Source organism: Rhododendron vialii, chromosome 3a (assembly GCF_030253575.1).
Source record: "Rhododendron vialii isolate Sample 1 chromosome 3a, ASM3025357v1".
Taxonomy (NCBI): Eukaryota; Viridiplantae; Streptophyta; class Magnoliopsida; order Ericales; family Ericaceae; genus Rhododendron; species Rhododendron vialii.
This window is the reverse complement of record NC_080559.1, coordinates 33,730,123-33,753,340: the sequence shown is the minus strand read 5'-3', so window position 1 is coordinate 33,753,340 and position 23,218 is coordinate 33,730,123. Positions and strand designations below refer to the sequence as shown.

At 37.7% G+C, this 23,218-nt stretch overlaps 3 protein-coding genes across 4 annotated transcripts; 2 read left to right on the top strand and 1 right to left on the bottom strand.

Annotated features, from left to right (window-relative positions):
* The first annotated feature begins 857 nt into the window (after positions 1–857).
* LOC131320206 (deSI-like protein At4g17486) lies at positions 858–5,040 on the top strand. 2 transcript variants are annotated; one of them, XM_058350825.1, is made up of 4 exons: positions 858–1,247; positions 3,372–3,659; positions 4,404–4,484; positions 4,584–5,040. In XM_058350825.1, the coding sequence occupies exons 1-4, from the start codon at positions 1,079–1,081 to the stop codon at positions 4,715–4,717; spliced, it is 672 nt and encodes a 223-aa protein (XP_058206808.1). In that variant the 5' UTR covers positions 858–1,078; the 3' UTR covers positions 4,718–5,040. The 2 variants fall into 2 exon arrangements, with proteins under 2 accessions (XP_058206808.1, XP_058206809.1); XM_058350826.1 differs by having other exon boundaries at positions 867–1,247; positions 4,587–5,040.
* An 858-nt stretch (positions 5,041–5,898) lies between these two features.
* On the top strand, positions 5,899–11,563 carry LOC131320205 (protein arginine N-methyltransferase PRMT10-like). The gene is made up of 8 exons (XM_058350824.1): positions 5,899–6,363; positions 7,076–7,268; positions 7,375–7,480; positions 8,416–8,605; positions 9,358–9,543; positions 9,640–9,723; positions 10,250–10,458; positions 11,357–11,563. Exons 1-7 carry the CDS (start codon positions 5,914–5,916, stop codon positions 10,424–10,426), a joined length of 1,386 nt encoding a protein of 461 aa, XP_058206807.1. The 5' UTR covers positions 5,899–5,913; the 3' UTR covers positions 10,427–10,458; positions 11,357–11,563.
* A 1,058-nt stretch (positions 11,564–12,621) lies between these two features.
* Positions 12,622–23,134, bottom strand: LOC131320203 (cytochrome P450 734A1-like). The gene is made up of 6 exons (XM_058350821.1): positions 22,830–23,134; positions 16,679–17,218; positions 15,796–16,019; positions 14,890–15,131; positions 14,115–14,523; positions 12,622–13,540 (listed from the first exon to the last, which is right to left on the bottom strand). Exons 2-6 carry the CDS (start codon positions 16,962–16,964, stop codon positions 13,082–13,084), a joined length of 1,620 nt encoding a protein of 539 aa, XP_058206804.1. The 5' UTR covers positions 16,965–17,218; positions 22,830–23,134; the 3' UTR covers positions 12,622–13,081.
* Between the last annotated feature and the right edge of the window lie 84 nt (positions 23,135–23,218).

The window sequence follows — 23,218 nt, the reverse complement described above, 5'->3', positions numbered from 1 at the left end:
TCCGAAAAATAGAACGTGACAAAGCATGAGAGAAGAAACAAAAAGAACTCATTTAATTGCGAGGAAAAAAAAATTGAACAATAGATTTTTCGTACAAAAATTTATGTTTAATTTGATTTTCAAATTCCTCTTGTTACACGGTACGATAAGGTAAATCATTTTGCCCAAGGACTCCTCATACCTATTTATTGAGGCTAATCTAAGATTCCTGCGCATCTAGCTAGAATGTTAGAAGTTCAAATTTCTTCATTTGCTTGTGGCTGTTTATTCTCTTTGTATTTGTTGAAATTATTTCTCCTCTTAACAGAGATATTACCTACTTATTGCACCACTGCTTGTAATAAAAAAGGAAAACCCATCTATGAGTACCACGAGAAGTGCACCGATAGTGCACACATTTGCGTATGAGACACACTTTTGGATCCGACACAAATAATTTATTTATTAATTTTAAAATATATTTTGCTGAGTGGTCTTGTAAAAAATCAGCTATATTAAAATAGCTTGGTGCACTTCTCATGGGTTCCCACTGCCCATAGGATTTTCTAAACAAAAGACTACTTCATAAGTCATAACTTGAAGATTTCCTTCACAAATTAACAAATTCAAAACAATAATGCTACAATCACAAACGCTTTTACACACAAACACACAAATTTTCTCACATTAAGTTTGGGACCTAGACACACAGTGTGTGGAGCGTGGAGTTTGTGTGGACCCTACACTTAATGTGAGAGAGTTTGTGTGTGTTGTATGTGAAATTATTTGTGGTTCTAGACAAATTGAATTCGAAATGATTTCATTGGCGCAACCCAAGGGTCAGTGTTGCACATAAATGCACATAGCATTATTGATCCATGTTCGAAATTTTGCCCCTTCTCCACCATTTATTTCACTTGCCAGCTCCTTCCCATTCTGGCTGGAGCCTGGAGAGAGAGAGAGAGAGAGTCACGACGATCTCATAGACTCGTTGTATGTGCCCCAAGAAAATGGAGTGAGACGGATGATTCCCCTGAATTGAGAATTCTCAGGGTTCTTTTTTCCTGCTGGAGAATTGTTTCCGCGTAAAATCCACCAAATGGGGGCAGAGAAGAACCCCTCGAACGCAACCTTGGAACTCGGTTGCGGTGGTGGCGATGGGAACGCTAGTAACAATACCCAAATCATGTTGAACGTCTACGACCTCACGCCCATCAATAATTACACCGTGTGGTTCGGTTTTGGCATCTTCCATTCGGGTATTGAAGGTGAGCAATTCTATTTCCAGATTTGGCTTTGTTCAGGCGTGTCCAATTTGTGTATTTCTCAATTGGGTTTCGTTTAGGTTTTGAAGATTTTGGTGGGTTGCAGCGGTTGCTGCTGAATTTGAAATTCTTAATGGAAAATCTGTTTTGGGTTTTCTTCAGTTGCTTAAAATTCTCGTGGGATTTGATGGTGAGGTTTGTTACTATACGATAATAATCAGGAACGGATTCAAAAATTTGCATTAGTGGGGTACACAAATTAGTAAACTAAACCTGTACGTTTATAATTCCTTAATTAATACTACATTTTTTGCCAGTAAAATAACATATTGGTGACTATATACGTAACTTCATCTCATAATTAACAAAAATGGGTGTGTTTGCAAAAAAGATGTTGTGACAAAGTTAGCACTCTTAAGGAATAGATCAAACAAATATCATCGTAAAGAAAATCTAGCATAATTATATGGGAACACTATTACAAATTATTAGGTATAATTGAAATATTTAAGAAAATTTAACGTAATTTCACAAAATCGAGTAGGGGCCGTGCCCACGGGACCCCACTTTGGTCCATCTGATAATTTGGTGCAGTTGCTGGCTGAGGTTTTCAATGAGATTAGGACTGAAGGAAATCTGAAGCATGTAATGGGAAATCAAGAAGATAGAATATTGTTGGATTCTTGCACATTCTTGTCCTTTTTCTTTTTGATAACTCAGGTGTCGGGCCAACTTACACTCACCTCGACTATTGGTGATTGAATGTTTTGCCAGTCTGGATGGTTTTGGTGTGGTTGTTTGTCATCTGGCCTGTATATGATGTTTGGTAACAATAATCCTTGCTGCATCTATTATCATTACTTTTCTAGTGGGATTTGTGATTTTTTAATGTGGAATTCGATTAGTGGGTTAGGAGTTAATGTTTGTATTGTTAGCTTAGTGTTTTTCACATCTGGTAAGCTGGCAGAACTTCCTTTTAATATTCCTCAAATCTCATGTATCATTGAGTCTTTTTCTTCATAATTGTACCGGAAATTATTGGGTTTCGTCAAAGCCTTAGGTTGATAAACTAAGACTGTAACACCCCGTGCCATGCTTGAAACTTTCCATGGGTGATCTTGGGAATATAAGTAGGAATGGTGATGAATCCGGTTGTCACCTCCTTGGGTAGCCCTTTTAGGTGAGCTGCTGTGATTGTTACTAATACTGAAAATATTATTATGTCAACTTTTCCTGAAAAAAGAACCTTTGGGAGTATTAGTATTACTCGTCGATGAAATATTTGGATGGGGAGACATAGGTTCTTGCTTTTGTCATATGTGGAAACCAAATTTATTTGTAAACCTGCAACTAAACAGTAAATGATCATGATTTGTAAGACTCCCACGGCATTCTAGAAAACGCACAAAAGAGTCTCTTTTTGCGCACCATCTTAAAGAACTGCCATCTACTTCATGTTGTTTGTTTCCATTTTGAGAAAAAAGCCACAGAATTCCATTTCTATTATTAACATCAGGAGGTTGAACCGGAACTTGCTTAAGCTTTATGAGATTGGTGAATTTTGCTCGAGGTTGCATCCCAATATTCTGCAAAACACGTGCCTCACTTGAGTAAAATGATAGATACTATATATTATCGATACCACTTTCATGTTGAATCAGAGGCCAGCTGTTTCTCTTATATGTGAACATTTCCCCCTACCTCATTCAGAATGCTTAGGGGAAAGGAAGAACCCCAAAACTGCTCTAATCTAATTCCACGTTTACAATTTCACTTGACCCATGTTGACTATATCTTCATCAGAAGATGCCTAAAACACCCACATCACTGATAGTTGGTTCCATGCAGCAATTCTCCGAATCTCTACACCTCCGAGCCATGTGAAAGGTTTGAATGTTTTCTCAATATCTGTAGCCGTTTTCTTAGGAAGAATAAAAACTTGGCTCCAATGCACTTGAATACTAAAAACAACTGAGTGAGGTAGCTGAATGACAGAACTTAATCATTTCTTTGTTATTTCTTAGTTTACAAGTTGAGCTATATTAACAGTAACCCTGTGATCGGAAAGAATCAATAGCTTCGTACCTAGCATTTCTGCATCTGACAAACAGCAACCTATTTTCTCAGTCCACGGAATGGAGTATGGATTTGGAGCTCACGACTTCCCTGTTAGTGGAGTATTTGAAGTGGAGCCTAAGAGCTGCCCGGGTTTTATCTTCAGATGTTCCATCCCATTGGGTCATATAAAAATGCCTCCCTCTGCATTCCGGACATTTATTGAGAGCGTGGCTTCCGAGTACCATGGGGATTCCTACCATCTCATTACTAAGAATTGCAACCATTTTACAGATGACATTGTGTTTAGAATGACTGGAAAACATATCCCTGGCTGGGTGAATCGGCTTGCTTGGCTAGGTATGTTACATTTCCCACGAATTACTGTTTCTATTCATCTACTTTTATTTTTCAGTCTCTGTTTTATATACTATCAACATTATCATGAATTAGGGTATGCGACACGGTTCCAGTGAAATTCACTTCTTCAGTTTTTCGTTTGTCTAATTAGGACTTGTGTCTGCGTACATGGGGGGGATCTTTCTAGGGTATGGTTTTGCCATAAAAAATTTTGTCAAACACAATCTATATTAGTTGTTTGATGGCATTTGATTGCCATGGAAGTGAAAAGTACTCAGATTTTGACTTCATTTCCATATGAACACCTCTTAAAGGCTCCTAATTTGATAGGTTTAGCATCTCTCTTCAACTACTGTAACATCTTTTTACTTGAAGTAAATATCTCCTAATTTTGACATCATGTTTTGTTCAACTCATATATTCATGTTATGGGGAACATTTCTTGGTAAAATATGTGGTAGTTTTGATTGCTACTTTGTTTACTTACCATTTAGTTTTCCTCAAAATAACTTATCGACTATATGTTCTTCTTGAAATGGATTAAGATCCCGTGTTACTAGGCTGAGTTGGATTGCTGTTCATTCCAAACCTTTTAATTTTACACACTCGACTACTACTAATAAAGGTAGCCTACTTTTAGTTAAGCAAAGCTGCTTTGTTAATGCTGATGCCACTGTCACAAATTCTCACACTTCATTGTAACCTACTACAAATGAAAACTATACTTTCCTCCCCAAATTTCAGGTAATGTGTGCAGTTGCCTGCTTCCAGAAAGTCTCCAAGTAACCGCTGTTAAACAGCTACCTGAGTATCATGCATGTACAGGTTACTACTTATTCCATTGTTTCCCTTCATTTTTTTTGGCTTTGGAGTTATCATCGCAGCCTCTAATTTCATGTTTCTGTCCCTCATCACATCGAGAAGAAGATGGGACGGAGTCTTTATCAACCACCACCCACGAGCCGACAGAAAGCGACGATGCAGATCAAGATAAGCTCCTTCTTTCGCCGTCTGCTGGTAACTCGGAAGTTTCTTTTGTTAAAGAGGTCCAAAGGTGATATCAAACTTCATTCTTGAAATCAATCTCATGGCGGGGTGTGCGGAAGAAAATTCTTTCCTCACTGATGTATATCTTCTGCTGTGTTCATTGAACTCATTGCTTGTATGCATTGTTGTTCGCTCGATTTGCTGTAATTCTTTTCCCGGTTTCTTCTTCCCCTTTCACTTTTCTGTTTGTCTAATTTGACCTGTTATTTTGGATTGAAGAATCGGGAGGTAGATAGTAGGGTGGTGTGTTTTTTTTTTTGTTTTTTTCTTGTACAAATACCATGTACTAGTATGTATTAAGCTATGAGCAAGTGAAAATGACTTCATTGATCTTTTTCTTTTTGGGTACAAATCTTTTTTTTTCTTCCTGTTTTTGTGTAGCCATAGATGTGCAATGTACTTGTCAAACTTTGCACCATGTCCATCTCCATGCATGAAGTGCGGGCAAAGTTGCCGGATAAATTGGCCGGAGAGACCCAGTGTCCCTACACCCGATTGGCTTATTTATTGAGTTGGTTAGAAATCAATCCTCTATAAATAGAATGGGAAATATGACATGACAACTACACAAGAGAATGCAAGACGCAGTGGTTTCCATCTACTTTGTTTGGGATTTCAAATTCATAAGTGACACCAAGTAGAATGATGTCACTGTTGCATCCAATATTGGTTTTTTCACTATCTTGATTTTGGACACAATTAGATTTAATCTTAAGATCAAACTAACATGATATTCGCTCTTTGTTTTTGATTATTTTTCAAAAACCTTTTAATTTTAAAGTGCAAGAAACTAAAATTGGAGCATAAACATCATTATTTTCCTGATTTTTGCACTCTGACTTATCTATAAGAGCACTTCTTTAAGTGTTTTTTTCCATTATTACGTTTAAATAAAATACTCCAAAATAATATTTGGAGTGTACTTATAAAAATATAAAGTGCAGAAACCAATTTTCTTTTTCCAAATCCAAATGTAGCAAAGCCTTAAATCATGCTCGATAGGCAGAACCCGGTTTCCTGTGGTACACCACTGTAACAGAGAGGTGTGATGCACCAATCAAGCCGTCCATATCGAATATCAATGATTTGAATTTCATCGCCAAGCAAAAAAAAAAAAAAATGGATTTCATCTCAATAATGGATCTCACTCGGATTGTAGGAGTCAAAATAAAATCTGAACCATTAATTATCGAAATAAACGATTTGGATGGTGTCCTACAGGGAGCCCGAGTCCTCTATCGGCCTCAAACATTGCAGGGGAAGGTACCAAACAGCAATAATATCAAGAGGTGCACAATACCTATCAACTGCCAATACACTTGATCTGATTCTCCTTTATGTGCTTATGTGCATCAAAGCCTTTTTACGCGGGCTCCACACAAGTAACTATAGTCGCTGCCCTAGATACCGGCTTCTTTTCTCTCTTCAATCGCACTCTATTTCTCTCTCCACTATGCGAGGCTCAGCTGACGGCGTTGCCGGCGACCGCACCGGCACCAGCAATGGCGGCAACGCCGTTGATAAGGACGTCGATTTCGCCAACTACTTCTGCACCTACGCCTTCCTCTTCCACCAGAAGGAGATGCTCAGCGATAGAGTCCGCATGGACGCTTACTTCAACGCCGTTTTTGAGAACAAACATCACTTCGTTGGCAAGGTCTCTCTCTCTCTCTCAATATAGGAAATGATGAGAGTTTGTAACTTTTATGTTATTTCTTCTTGTCTTGTTGAATAATGATGATTTGGTGTATGTTTTAGTTTTCCAGACACGAAACAAAGCTTAATCTTTTGTGTTCACAGGCACATGCATAGACTGTTATTAATGTAATTAACATTCACTCAGTATCGATGGCTAATTTGCTACAAACATATGGACAGAGTCTTGTGACCTTACTACTGGGATTGAAAACTGGAAATTTTCGCTTCATACAACCACCCAGTACTACACATTTTGATATCATGTGTTTAGACACTATTACGTATTAATTATCCACGGGAATATGATAATCCATTGGGATGGTTCCAAGAGTCCAACTTTTGTGGTGTGAACCCTACTGATTATACCCTATCAAACCAAACCAAACCAACCGAGCCTTAAATTCCAAGCAATTGGGATCGGCTATATGAATCTATTTTCTCCTATGAGGTCTGTCGAGGGCATCATATTCTGTAATAACCGACAAACCTAAATCCTTTCGGACTACCGCCTCTAAAATCCATCTAGGTCTGCCCTTCCCCTTAGTGCTATGCTAAACCGTAGCCACATTTGGGTCGAGTGTTGTTTCATAACTGCGCTCATTTATTTCCCTTTTGAGTGTTTCTTTCTTTTGAAGTTGTGTATTGGACTAAATTGGTAAATATGGGGAAAGACTGTGTTGGATGTAGGAACTGGGAGTGGCATTCTTGCAATCTGGGCTGGGCAAGCAGGTGCGAGAAAGGTCTATGCAGTGGAAGCAACGAAGATGTCTGAACATGCCCGCGAACTTGTGAAAGCCAATAACCTTCAAGATGTAGTTGAAGTGATTGAGGGCTCAATTGAAGACATTACTTTGCCAGAGAAAGGTTACAGCTTGTAATTTCCAAATAGTATGTTATATATGTCAGTTTGCATTTGGAATTTTTGACTTTTGCGGCCATGAATTTACTTTGTGAAGTCATTGATGAGCAGTTGATGTAATTATCTCCGAGTGGATGGGATATTTTCTTCTGCGTGAGTCTATGTTTGATTCTGTGATTTGTGCACGTGATCGCTGGCTGAAGCCAACTGGGGTTATGTAAGTACTTCTCCATATTGATGTTTTCATATGGTTATCATGGTTTTAAATTTTTAACATCCCGAGTTTTAGCCTGTCAATTTGAATGGTGTCTTTTTCTATTTTCCATTCTCTTTATCACTGCTTGGTTTGCTTACAAATTTTGAGAGGAACTGTCTTGTGGAGCTTTGAAATGGATTCGATTGGAGATTTCATTTCCTAACTAACAAGAGTCCTACTTGGTGGATGTAAGACTTAATAAGCGAGTTGTTGTAACTGTTAGATGGTCTTAGTAACTGTTTTACTTGTGAAAGACATGCAATTTTTCTGGTTAACTTGGAGTGTGAGTGTTTAGTGTGGATTATGAATTGGTGTCCTACAATGAAGGACATAACATAAAATTAGTCAGAATCTCAAAAAGCAAGGTAGCATGAAGCATCAAGGTTGGAGGAGGGCCACAAAAATCAAACTTGAGTGATTTAGGATTTCATTTTTCCAGTATTTATGAGGTTTTCTTTTTTACCTTGTAATGGGCTGAAGATGTTGGATATTTAGTATTTTTTGGTGCCCTGTGGTATTCCAATTATGTTTAAGATATGTAATCATCCAGTTAACAAAGCAGCCAAGTAATACATCTTGTGTCGGGCTTGATTGAGAACTCTACGGATAAACTGTATAGATGGACTAGGATTGTAGGAGGATTATGAAGGGTGTAATCACTTGTGAGACCTCAAAAACAGTATTTCATACCAGCTGGCCATATTATGCTCAAATAAAGCCACCAATTGGATTTGCTCTGATGGAGTGTAATTTTGGTTTTAGTTAAAAAATTATGCGTGGTTGTGCACCATACATGGCAGTTTATTCGAATAATAATGCTCGTTATTTAGCTGCCATGTACAGATGGTCTTATGAAATGATATGATTTCAATAATTATGAAGGTGACATTTTGCAGGTATCCCAGCCATGCGCGCATGTGGTTGGCACCAATCAGATCTGGACTGGGAGATCAAAAAAAGGGAGACTATGAAGGAGCCATGGACGATTGGATCTGTTTTTTGGGTGAGACAAAAACTTATTATGGTGTTGATATGAGTGTTCTAACAAAGCCTTACTCTGAAGAGCAGAAAAAGTACTATTTACAGGTCAGTGCTGTATTTCATCAGGCGCTCACTTCAAAGTTTCGTTGCTGGTTACTGATCATTATAGGTCTTTACATTTGTAACCTGGAGCAAATTGAGCTTCTTCCATAAACTTGCGTTTATGTGCTGTTTTTGGCTGCTGAAACGAAACCCTCCCCTGCTATGTCCCTTTCTGAGTGTGAGAGGCTAGTTATTATTCTTGTTGATTTATGTGCATGTTTTGATGTACTTATTATATTCTCGTCTTTGAAATATGTTGTTCTCCATCATGTCATAATTGTGGTGCTTGGCTTCATATGTTTCTGACCATGCTACATCATCTTCTTAGTGTTGTTTCTTCTTCTTTTTTGTGAAATTTTGTCATTTCTACTTCTTCCCTTTCTGCGATTTTATTCAGAAACTTTTCCTGTTAAAAGCAGACTTATATTAGTGGCGTCTTTTTGGACTTGGTGATATAAATTGAGCATTGGTGGTCATACACTTTCCACACAAAGGGAGAAGGAAAATTCCAATTTTAACTCTTGATCTTGTACTGCTTTCCTGTATACTTGATTGCCGGGAAGATCAGAGGCTTCTAACTCTGCCTCAATATTGAAGGGCCTCTTGGCACCCATGCTTATATGCTAAAACTGATAAAGCTGATTTTTACCTACTCCGTAATTTTGATTGAACTCTTGATGGTGATTGCTGGTTTTGTACTGTCCTCCTATAGTCCTATGCATTCTCATAAGATTGTACTAACAATGTTTTTGTAGACATCACTGTGGAACAACCTTCATCCAAAGCAAGTTTTAGGAAGGCCTGCCATTGTAAAAGAAATTGATTGTTCAACAGCAACAGTAGATGACATCCTTAACATCAGAGCAAGCGTTTCATCATCAATCACTGCAGAGCAAACAAGGCTTTGCGGATTTGGCGGGTGGTTTGATGTCCATTTCCGAGTGAGTTGATTTTCAATGTGATATTCATGCAATATAATTCAGGCATCTGCATACTTACTCAAAAACTTCTTTTTGCTCCTCGTTTGGGTACATTAGGGAAGTAAGGAGAATCCAGCACAACATGAAATCGAGTTGACCACTGCTCCTAGTGAAGACTACTGCACGCACTGGGGCCAGCAGGTTAGTAACCCTAATTGCATTCTGCCTTGGAATTTTAGTTGAAGTTTGATTAATTTCTGTTTGTCGAATCAATTTGTGATCCATTATTCCCTATTACAAGATACAGTTCTGCCATTTTACTGAGCATCATCTGCAGACCACATGACCCTTGAAAAAATAATACGGGTACTATTGCTATTATTGTCAGGCAGTTGTAGTGGCAAAACCAGATTATTTTATACACCTGAATTTGCATTTGATGATGTCTAGTCATAGTTGTTCCCTGATTTGGGTTTTCACCACTAGTTTGCCTACGTGAAAAAATCACTATGAAATATGTTAATCGTTATGGGTTGGAGGAATCCAAAGCTGCTGAGGACACAATGGTAGTTATGAGCTTAGAGCTATTACCTTTTTTTGCATGTAACGGTAAATGTTGGTGTTACATCATCTTCAAAGTTCTGATTTCTTGCATGCTTTTGTCCGTCATTCTGGTTATTGCATCCATTAATCTGGTTACTGTTCCCCCGTTTCTTCTCATGAGCAGGTATTTCTCTTGCATCCTTCAGTACCAGTTAGTGAAGGTGATGATTTAACTCTTGATTTTTCGATGAATCGATCCAAAGAAAACCATCGGTTGATGGAGGTTGAACTAAGTTGTGAGATCAAAAATTCTTCTGGCAAGATGCTTCCACCTTTCAGAAAGATGTTTTACATAGAGTGACGAAGAAAATTGATTTCATTACCGTTTTACTGGTACGCCTTTTTAGCATCGTAGTTTTATCATAGCAATACAAGCTCTATGCGTGCTTATCCCTTCGGGGCTAATGTGGTGCTATTTGTTCAAACTGAGTTTAGGAGGTTTCTGGAACTCCTCAAACTACATATCTTATAGGCCGTCAAAAACCTGTACAATCGTATATAGATAAAGCTTGCTTGCATTACCTAGCAATCAGTTCCTGAATTATCAAAATTGAATGTAGCAGCTGTATTGGTTCTTCTGTTGTGTCTTTCACTCCAACAAGAAATTCTCCCTCTTTTCCAGTGTGCTGCCTTCAATACTATCACGGAATTGTTGAGTTGACGATTTTCTAGAACCCAATTCTGACACAACCCATTTGTTTTCTTGTTTAACCACCTGGTTGATTCAAATGTGATATGTGATCTTCTTTCTGTTAACTGACAAACCCAGTTCGACTAGGTAGGTTATACTAGGTTTTTTTGTTTATGCCTAGATAAGTTTTATACATGTTTATGATCGAGGACATTATGCAATTAAACCTGCTGCGTATGTATTGAGCTATGTAGTTGGAAACAAGGCACAAGGGAAGGTGAAAGGTCCATGGGTGAAGGGTCCCCACTTCAGACACTTGTGATGTTGAAAGAATGTAGATACTCATCATTAAACTTTTACGCTCCGAAGTTTTACTTGTGAGTAGATCCTCCAAAACCACTTGATCATCTCGATTCCTACGAGTGGACACATCAGCTGTGTTACTTTGTCAATTCTCTGCTTTTCTTATTTTCTATCAAATAGGACTGCTGGTTCTGATGCCTTTGTTCTTGAATTTTTTTTTAATTGCACACAATCCTTTCGTAATTCAAGTTATTTTCATGATTTCCTCTTTCTGATTAGACTTTTTCGATGTTTCAGTGCCTGCATGAAAGGGACATAGAAACGGTAAGCTTCGGTGGTTACTGCATCCTCAGGTTTTCCTATCTACGAGTGCCTGTGTCAAATTTTGAGCTGTTTTGTCTTCTAAGTTACTGATGTTGTATCATTTTTTATTTTCTTTTATTTAAATTCTGCCGAAAACAAAACGTTATCTTTCTTAATTTATTACAAACTTTGATTCCACAATGTTTGTCTCTATTAAATTTATGTTCTGATTTTATAATTTTCCGACTACTTGATTGAATGAGACAAAGCATTTTAAGAACTAGTATTTCCAAACTCAGGGATCCTCTAAGATGACACCCTTCTTAAGTGTTTTCTTAATTGGGTTTTCAATTAATAAACAACCAGTATTCTTGTGCCTTTCATGAATATTGTAACGTAAGACTAGTATTATTGATCACCTGTTGCTTATTACTACTACCACTTGATTATAAGTTGAGGATTTTTTTTGTCGTCTAGTACTGTTGAAGAGACATTGGTTTCTGGTATGATCTGGCTTGTCCGCCGGGTGTGCACCCGCAGATTGAGGTCATTAGGGCTCACAAATATGATCGGAATCTTTTACTCCATTAGATCCTTATGATATCATCAATCCATGCCAAAAATCATTTCAATTTGGTATTGTATAACTGGGTTTCGATTGAGTGTTAACATGTTTTTGTCAAGATAAATAAATTTTAAAATCGTTCCTATTGATACTTGATCGATTTGATCTTTTTCCGTTGTTGATATTGCCAATGAGATCTATACCTAGAAGAGTTCTGCAGAGCAGACAATTCAGATCCGTCTGGCATTAAGTTTGCTCTCAATGGTACTCCATAAAAACCTCTGGAGTCCAGTTTTAATAGTGACAGAACTAGGATTAGGATGGGATCCAGTTCTCCAGTTTTAATATATATATATATATATATATATATATATATATATATATATATATATATATATATAGAGAGAGAGAGAGAGAGAGAGAGAGAGAGAGAGAGAGAGAGAGAGAGAGAGAGAGAGAGAGATCACATGCTCCATGGAGACCGTTTGGAGCCCAGAAGGGAACACACCCACCCCAACAGAGCATGAGAAGATCCAGCAAGTAATACAAAAAGAAAGATTTTGGTTTCTGCAGTGTTTGATTCTCACCCAAAAGGTAAACAAAAACAATTAAACTGGTGATAGTTGGACACGGCTGTCAAGTCTTGAAGAGTATATATACATCTTAACTGTAGAGTCTAATCTCTGTATAAATATAAATCTTCACAAACAACTGTATTTTACATTATCAAACGCATAATATTACAAAGTCGTGTGTTAAGTACATTACATTCATAGATAGATAGAGAGAGAGAGAGAGAGAGAGAGAGAGAGAGAGAGAGAGAGAGCGCAATTAGCCACTCTTAACTAAATGTATATCCTAAAACTAGTATACACTGCAAGTAGGCGGCGAAATTGGTCCTCAGGGAAAAGTCGAGGTCCGAGTAAGTTGACTTAAACACCTGTCGTAAAACGTTACATATATGCCGTATCTACACATTTTTGGCAAAACACTTGAGCATGACAATGTGGGGGTCAGAGTATAATATATGTTCAAATGGAACTTAAAATGGATATCCTAAAAATTAATGCAACAATGGATGATATTTTGGTCACTGGAGTGCAAAAATTTTGTGCGCCCACACACTAAGGATAGGCACTTTATCTGATGGAAATTTAGGACCCTTGATCTTCATCAATCATGGGATCAACCAGACGTCGAAAGATGATTGGTGCGCCGTGTTGCGGGTAAAGGAGCATCAGAACCGTTGGCGCATGTTGATAATGCGGGGCTAAGGTAAAAGAGAAGCGCTGCAACATGATCGCGAGCGTAAGCTTGGCCTGTAGGATCGCGAGGCTTTGCCCGATGCAAGTGCGGATCCCGAGGCCAAACGGGATCCACGCCACCCGGTGGTTGGCCGAGCGGGCCACTCCATTGGAGAATCGAGCGGGGTTGAATTTATTGGCATCGTTGCCCCATATGGCTTGATCGTGATGAACGGCTAGGATCGGTATCAGAAGCTCGGTCCCACATGGGATCTTGCATCCCCCAAGTTCAACATCTGCTTTTGCCCGTCTGATTGTCGCCACAATTGGCGGGTAGAGCCGCAAGGTCTCATTGAGAATCATGCTCAGCTGCACACAAGATCACAAAGCATAACCTGTCAAAATTACGAATAGCCATAATTACCCCCATGCCCTTTTCGTTTCTGCTGTTTTCACACCGTTGCACAAATCAAAAGGAACTACAAGTGTATCGTGGTGGAGTCAGGATTTGAGAAGGAGGTGGCACTGTTCGAATAGAGCACACTACTATTTTGTAAATTTTAGGCTTTGTTTTGGGCTTCGTTTTTGTTAAAATAGAGAAAAAAAATTTTGGTTCAACTACATTATGATCTTTTACTGAAAGTCATTGAGATATTATTTTTATGATCCAAACTGTTTATTTTCTAAATTGCTAGTAGTTTTTTCCTTTGAAGAATTTAGTTATTCAGCTATTGATGTACTTAATCGACTTCCCTTTAGCGTAAAATCAAACTAGTATTTTTGTAAGAACCGGAGGTGGAATATAACACTCCCCCTACATATACCGCTAAAAGCTTTCGACATATTAAAAAAAAATTCATTTTTTTATTTAAGCAATATAAACACTTTTTTTTTTTAAAAAAAAAGAAGTTTGATTAATCTATATAACTTTTATATAGCTTACCGTCTTAAGCTTGGGAATGTCATCTTTGGAGGGAACATCACGTGCCCCGCACACCTGGAGCACCTCCTCACGTGCCAGCTCCTGCCACTTGGGGTGCATAGCCAGCAAAACTGTCGCCCACGTCATCAAATTCGACGTCGTTTGCTCCCCGGCGAAGAAGAACGTCTTGCACTCCTCGACCATGTCATGTACCGTCATGATCTTCGCCGATGGAGAGGAATTTGAATCCATTTCCATTTCCTTCCAACTCTCTCGAATCATAAGTCCCAACAAATCCTTCGGGCCTCCGGCCTCTTGCGTCTTGTTGCAACAATTCTCCCTCCTCCTCCTCTCTATGAGATTTACGAGAGATTTCTTGACTTCCTTGTCCAGTTTCCACGACTTCATGTTCCTTCTCGTGGGTAGGAACCTAACTCAAGCGGATATAAGAGATTTAATTTCTAAGAAAGATTCACAAACAAATTTATTAATTGTACGTATAAAAAAAAATCGTGTAACTTTCTGTGCAGAATGTCGTGGCAGAAAGTTGATCCGATAATAACACTATCACGCATGTGTTGGTTGATAGAAAAATAATTAATTAAATGCTTCAGGAGTAATTCTTCTTCCTCTTCTCATGAATGGTGCATCGGTCTGACGGTAAATTTCACTCGTTAGACCACTGTTTATGTGAAATTAAGAGAGTTACTCCAAAATTACCGAATGAAATGCACGTTATCGAAAGAAGTATGATGATGGTTTGTTTCGTAAAATATGCAATGGATTAATTACGTACCTATAACCAGGGATGAAAACCTTTTGAAATGCCTCGGATGTGAGCGCCATAAGCTGCGCTTGTAGTCGAAAAATGGCTTTTCCGTCTTTATAGCTGCTACCAAACACTGTCCTAGTTAGGATGTCTTCTGTCAAGGTTTGGAACCATTCGGAGACTTCAATTTCCACCTCGCCCGAATCCGACATTGCCACCCATTTGTCCAACATATCACTCACACTGTTTGCCGCCACTGGTATCAACAACTAGAAAAAACAAAAATCACAAGAACAACTTAGTTTTGAATGTTTCAAATTTCAATCACATTCTTGTAATCCAAAGACACCTTAAGAGTTAAGAGGGTTCTTTGTTATTATTGGGTGTTTGTACTCCGTATTGATCCTTCTATGCATCCACGCATGAGGCTCAATATGTTGTGGAACCCGTACCACATCACTTGTGCACAATATAGATTGAAGGATAATGGGCAAACCCTATTAAGGGAACAAAAATAAGTAAACAAAGAACCTTCATTCAAGTGGAGAAATAATCAATCTTTGATTTCTGTTAGGATTGACACATGACCTCCCATTTGAAAGTGCATACTGTACAAGGACGGCCTACTGAGTTGACCCAGTTGGTTTGGTTAGCCAACTTAAAAGCTTAAGCCTATAAGTTGTGATCTGTATAATATTATGTTAAAATAAAGAAATCTAATATTAAGTTAAGATCTAACATTTGTTTCGTTTATCTGATGTGGAACTTTAACATTTCCCTACGTCCTAACAATGATTAACTCGGAGCACGTACGATTAAAATGTCCTAATTAAACGTTGACTAGGTAAGTGTCCTGTATCCTGTGATTCATTCTAGCTAGAACTTATCTTGGAGATTAGTAAAAAGATAAAAAGCTTTCTCTTGTGAACTTACTTTGAGATTTTCCATGTGGAAGGTAGGAGTAATGATTTTCCTATGGTGAGCCCATTTTTCTCCTTTGAGGGTAAGAAGTCCATCACCTTCAAGCTGTTTAATAAGCGGGTGAGACTCATTTTTCTCATAGAATTCGGATTTGGAGGTGAATATTTCTCGGATGAGGTCCGGATCCGAAACGGTGAGCCGAACCGTTGCCCCGAACCACATTAGAAATGTTGCACCTGCAATCAACCACAACTGGAATTTTACCGACAAAAAGTAACGAAAGAAAGGTGACAACAAGGCCGTCCAAAAACCAAAGTATCTTTATACAGACTGATTGAAAGGACAAGAAAAAAAGATATGGCTCTTCGCCCGTCTGGTAATATGCCTATTACCTTGCTAGGAGGAGGTCCGGATTTCGACTCGTGGTAATATGCCTATTACCTTGCTAGGAGGAGGTCCGGATTTCGACTCGAATCCCTATGGTTGTTAACTCATTAATGATAGGTAGTATGTGTACGTAGGAAACAGCTAAAAGAAGAGGATACGGGTGAAAGATAAGATGGAATATTTGAAACAGTCGATCGATCTTAACCCGGCCTCATGGAAATTTACCATCAAGAAAGATCAGTCCAAACAGAAACGTAATTCTTTCACAAGTCATCGATCGTCAATGATACTAAAGGAAGTACGTACGCGAGGGGGGAGTATATGCAATGGTATTGGTACGTCGTAACAGTATCCGCGGCTAAAAGATGTATTTGTGCATCAACGACGCATTGGTAAAGAAACACCAAAAATTGAAAGAGTATAATTTGACCTATATAGCTAGTTTAAACATGAGAGAGAGAGAGAGAGAGAGAGAGAGAGAGAGAGAGAGAGAGAAGGGTGATGGTACCATAGATTTTTCTCCAATGATGATAGAAAGAGAGGACCCTTGGGAGGATGTTATGAGAGAGAGGCATAGGCTGAGAAGATGCCTTCAACATTAGGCTCACTATTTCCTTTGCATTTCCTATCAAAAATATGTAAGGAGGACCCTTGATCCCTTGCTTTCTGAAATGTTGTTCAATCTTTCTTGGCCTCCACCATAGCATGTTCAAAACCTTGTGCAGAAACACCAACACCAACAAAGACATCACCATTAACTTCAACCTGTGCGACAAGAAGCCCTCCTCTTCCATTGCCCTTTGTTTTTTGTTTTTTTGTCTTCTTCTTCTTCTTCTTCTTCTTCTTGATTTTGGTTATCAGCTTTTGTATGCGCAATATTCTCTCTCTCCCTCTATCTCTCTCTCTCTTTCTCTCTCTCTCAGCTTTTGTATGCGCAATACTCTCTCTCTCTCTCTCTCTCTCTCTCTCTCTCTCTCTCTCTCTCTCTCTCCCTCCTTTGAGTTATATAGTGTTGGATGGAGCAGCCTTTTCTTCGTGTGCTTATCTTCTGAAAGTGGAAAAGAAAAAAGGAGATTGATTTTCGGTGGGTTATTGTAAGAATGCACTCCATAACTTTTTATTTTTTTAACTCAGGGAGTGATTCTGGTGACACATCTCTAAAATCACCACCACCTAATAGCGTAAGTTGAACGATATATTTTGACAGTTCGAAATGTTCATTTTGTAGTTATCGACATGCAAATTATTCAAGCAAAATATCATTTTGATCAAACACTGTTAACAATTTAAAAAGTTTACGTTTGTCTTGGTAAAAATGATTTTTGCATGAATGATTTACTTGTTGGAATTTACGAAATGAATGAATCAGGTTGCGGGACCCCTATGCTATTGGGTGGTATGCTTTAGGAGTATGTTCGAATATTGTGTATGTTTCAAAATCTAACTCTATGTGTCCGAGCCAACTCATCTGCAAAGTACGCTAAAACTCTTAGTTATAATAGATACATGTATTTACGAAATGTCATTTTATTTGTGAGGAATTGTATTTGACATATTAACTAACGTAATAAGAAGGAATATTTTTTTGGGCTATGGATTTTATAAAATGAATGGGTAGACAGACAATCACGCCTACGATGACTCATATCCACATATTGGTTTTTTCTTTTAAATAATCAATCTTTTTTTTTTTTTAAATATTCAGATGGCACCAAAATTAGAGGGAGGGCCCAACGGCGTAGGTTCCGGCATTGGGATTATTACTTATAGGGTCAACGAATGATGAGAACTTCTAATCTTTTCAAGACCATGTTACCCTTGTATTTTATCCATAGTTACACATTATATGTCCCCTGAATCTAATTTGGCTTCTGTCCCTTGGTAAGAATATGATGTATCTCTCTCTCTCTCATCTCTTCCGTTCAACAAAAGAATAGACTACCTGTTTTTTTCGATAACTAAGGTGTTCAACCAACTTACTCGCACTACTAATCCTAAAAGATCAATCCTATCATTGCTTATGTCAGCCTCAATTAAAGTTGGAGCACAAATGTGTATGATTTCGAAGATAAGACCTTAGGAGGTAACAAATCTTTAAGTATCAGGCCTTGACCAGTAGTCCAACCCCTTGGGGTTAATAGGCTACCGATCGATTTGTATAATTGTCATGATATACATGAATCTAATTCTTTTTGCCGTTTGGAAAAAAAAAAAAAAAAAGTTTTGGAATTAAACAAAGTTCATGAAAACAACACCAAATCATAAATTTTGCTTGATTATCCTAAAATTTTTGGTGCAAGGATATTTTTGTCCCTTGGCAATTTGTCCTGTATATGGGGTGCATGATTGGGTGATAACAGATGGGCATGAGTTGTGTATTTACAGGTCTTTTTACTATGTATATGGCATACATCACTTTACATATGCTCCGATATTATAATTACTTAATTAGGCAAACAATTTGAAACTATAACACAGAAAACGTGGTTCTTGGTGGTTGTTTGTTGCAGCTGGACTTTATGATAAAAGCTGCTTATTCATAGGGGCGGAGCCATGATTTAAACTCGAGTGGGTTTTTGAGTTGTTCATTTTGTTTGTCTCGTCAGGTACATAGTGTGCACAAAAATTTAGGTTGCTCAGACATGCCTAATTAAGTTTTCATAATACATTTTTGAAAAGAGACAGTTAAAGAAACAATTGTAGGTGATTTTTTTTACAAAACTGAAAGTTAAATGCTCATGACCGATCAAATAGCTACCACCTACCGATGTTCGATAAACTTGAATTTTTATGTGCATGCACTACGTACTCGACAAGATAAACAAAATAATTGGTTCAAATCGGATAATAAGACTCGGGATGGGCCCATAACGAGTGCATAGCACTCGTGCTGTGCATTGGTGCACAACACACACCCTTGTCCCGAAAGAAACGTGATATCATAAGTCTCAAGAAAAGAGTACACTAATCAGCCAATTTTTCCTACACAAAAGCCAATACACATAGGAAAGGGCCGGAAAGGTGGAATTACGAAGGGACCATTGTTTTGTTTAGGGTTTATGGCTTCTCTCCCATGTTCCCAAGAAGATTGTTTGTTTGGAAGGGTAGAGAGAGAGAGAGTAGGGGAGGGACATGCAGCACAAAGGGAGTTGTAATCTTGGAGCCTTGCTCTTAAATTTAGGCACATGGGAACAAGGCTGTCTATTTAAGGGTTTCTTTCTGTATTTTTGGGTTGTTAAATATAAATAAATATGGTTTGGTTCACCCAACGATTGAGTGCCCTACTCAAGGGCTGCTTCCCCTTATTCTTGTCCTAATAGTCCCTTGACATGTTTTGGCCATTTTCCCTTTCATATGGGTCCTATACTTTCAAAGCAATCTGTCTAGTCTTTCAGTTCACAGTTGAGGGGAATTCTCTCTCTCTCTCTCTCTCTCTCTCTCTCTCTCTCTCTCTCTCTCTCTCTCTCTCCCTCTCTCTCTCTCTCTCTCTCTCTCTTTTCTGGAAGTTGGAGATATGCTTATTGCAAGTTTGCATTCCGTGTAATGTTTCTAGGAAGATGAAACTTTAATGTGATAGAGCTGATACGATTTTTATTTTGGTAAATAATGTGAATTTTATTTTGGTAAATAACCATTCGCATGCAAATGATATAGCTTGAGGTATTGAGTCAATTTTTTCATGATTAATCTACGTTTGAATCCTGACAACGAATACAAATGGAGTCGAGTACAGTTGGCGCCTCCATTATATTGTCATGCATGAGAGCGGGGTTCAGACTCCCCTCGCCACCAAACATAACATTATTAACGCACTAACCATGAGCTGAGACCAAAAAAGAAAACCGATGAATAATCATAGACATGATAGAATTTTCAGGCCCGAACAACTCTTTTGGTCTGAAAAATGGATGCAAAACTTTTCCGATCAATAAAATAGCCTTAATTAAAATATTTATCTCCCATAACAAAAAACCAAGATGATCGACAAAATGGAATATGCAATTCAAGGCGTAGAGTTTTCGAAAATGACCAAATTAAATAACGCAACAAGGAAAGCCAGCTGCTGATGCAATAGTAGTATAGTGGCTTTATTTTTTGTAATATTCATCAATTTTTATTGGCCTACTTTTTTCAATTTTGCCCCCTCTTTTCCTGTCAGGGGTAACAGAAAAGCTGCCAGCTTTTGGGGAGAAAGGTAAGCATAATTTGTCAGTTTGTTAAAATTTGGGGTAACTGTGTTTATTTTAGCTACTGGAGTAGTTATTTTGACACAATTTCCACAAATTTTCATGCTTTTGCATGTTTTGGGTGCGAAAGAAGCACAAGGGATCTCGTAATGCGCTAGTGCACCCCAGGGCGGCACGTAAAATTCAACATGGTGGACTTTAGCAAGATGCATCACCATCGTCTAAATCTTTCAGATGGTATGGTATCATTTTCATATTGATTTGGGCGTTGTTATGTACACTTTGATAAGAGTTTACCTTTGAATTGGAAGATTCTAAATGATTATTGCTACTTATCTTTGAGCGTCACCGTTTTTAGTACTAGTTAAAATTTACGAGAAATAATAAAGAATAAAGATTATTTAGAGGGTGACCCGGTCGTTAAAACTTAACAGAAGTTTATGGAGTAAATGGTTCAAAAACCACCCTATTATTCTTAATTTTAGCTTAAACTACATTCATTGAGAAATATGAAATGAAATGACATCATTGATGCTAAATGTGCATGTAATGCATTGGCCTCAAATTAAATTCCAAAACTACGGTATATGAATTATACTAATTAACTGTGGCTAGATCAGTTAATCAGTACTCTTGCATCTCATTAAAAGGTCTGGAGTTCGAATCTTTCCACCTATGTAAGGTGTTCTTCCATTGAGATTATTTGTCCTTCGAACGAGGGCTTATAGTGGTTGAGTTGTTAGACTCTGTTATCTCGTGTACTCTCATATAATTAATGAAGTGTCCCGTGATTGTACTATATAATTGATACTCGATCTAATATTCTCTCCTATCGATTTAAAAAAAAAATTTATAAAGTACCTTTTAGAATATATATACAGTGAGAGCACTATATATACTTTCGATCCCATAATCGATTTTCAATGCAGATTGCTGGAAAATTGTAGTGCTATAGGCTTAATTACCTAGAAAGTTAAAAGTGAGGCTATGCAAGCAAAGTAAAAGAAGGAATTGACTGATATCAAATCCAGAATCTCTCTCTCTCTCTCTCTCTCTCTCTCTCTTTCTCTCTCTAGGGGCACTCATTGGCTTGAGATCAAGACTCAAATAATTAGTTGACCAAACAAATCAAATCCCAGTGGTTATAATCTAATCATAAGCAAGCTTTGTTGACGCCCCATAATTGAGGTTGAATGATAAAGTTATTATATAGAGCCATGGGCAGTGAAATAGTAGTAATTGATTGATAATAATTGGCCAAATGACCTGATTTGTTGATGAATTAAAGTTGGAGATACTTTGAAAGTGATTAGAAGATTTAGTTGGTAATGACAGGCAATGAGATCAAAACTACTGTAGGTATATGAACATACGATTTAGGGCTGCGTAGGGTGTTTTGCGTAACGCCCCAATTTTTAGGAACGTCAATTTAATAAATTTTTAATATTTATTAAATATAAATTCATTACAAAATAAATTCTCCTTAATTTTCAAAGTACATTTAACAAATATGATAGGAAGGGCATTAGGGTAAATTCTACTCTTCTCGTCATTCTTTTTCATTGGCAAGTCTTTGAGCAGTATCGTACTCCTCCAGCTGGTAAACTCTGTTTGTCACCCAGGTCGATCTGGCATAAAATGTCAGGTCCACAAAACGAGCACCATGAGCTTTTAAGTTCAGTAGCTAACTCCTACTCCTATGTCCCATATACTAACAAAAATGGCATATAACAGTTTATCATTTCGCAAAAATTTCATATCATAAAGGTAAACAGAAGTGTTGATGTTCTTTCAGAGTTATCGTAGCGTATCGTAAATTGTGTCATTATTTTTCAAGTATCGATTCCACTTTCCATTATATCTCCTCGAGCATTTGGTTCTGCTAACCATCTTTTAGATTTCATCGGGCTCTCAGGCTCACATATGCACACCTGAGCCATGATTCCGCTAACCATCTTTCAAATTCCATCGGGTTCTCATACTCACACACGAACACCCGAGCCATGATTCCACTAACCATCTTTCAGATTTCATCGGGTTCTCATGCTCACACACACCCGAGCCATAATTCCGTAAACCATTCTTTCAGATTCCATCGGGTTTTCATACTCACACAATTATTAATCTTTTCACATTTCATTTTCTTTTTAATTTTTGTATTCCACTTCTCGTTTCTCATGTCTTGTAATCATGCATCAGTTTCTTGCATTCACATTATTCTTTCAAAGCTTGCTACAATCATGCCATAATAATACTAAATCACTAATTTCATTCATTTCTATTTTCGACAACATTGAAAATTATAACATCACAACTTATCAACAAACATGCAATTAATTAAGCATTACAACGATAAAATTAACTTTTCAACTTAAACAATTTAATCATGTGATATCATAAAAATAATAAATAAATAGTTAAACATATAACACATCAACATTATACTTAGGTGGACAGATAGGAGGTTTCTACCGTTCTTCTTGGCTGTAGCGGGTTACGGATTCGTCGGGTCGAAACAGAGTGTCGTCGCCTCAGTTGGAATTTGATGAAAAGAAAATTAATTTTCTTTTAACTACGAATCCGAACAACTTTTAGACTTTTGGAATTTAAAGATCGAATGATGGTTTTGAGTGGTGGTGGAAAGGTGGCAAGGTAGTGGTGTTTGAAATTTTTTTTTCCTCTTCTCTCTCTTGGCCGACTCTCTTTTCTCTCCCTCACTTTCCCTCACTTTAAATAAATGCAAGAACAAGAAAGAAAAGAATGAAGAAGTGAGGTGTGAGTTGGTGTGCATGGGTGTGAGGCTATTTATACTAGCGAACCTAGAATCTAGGTCATATCTAGAAAATCAAATCTAGATTATC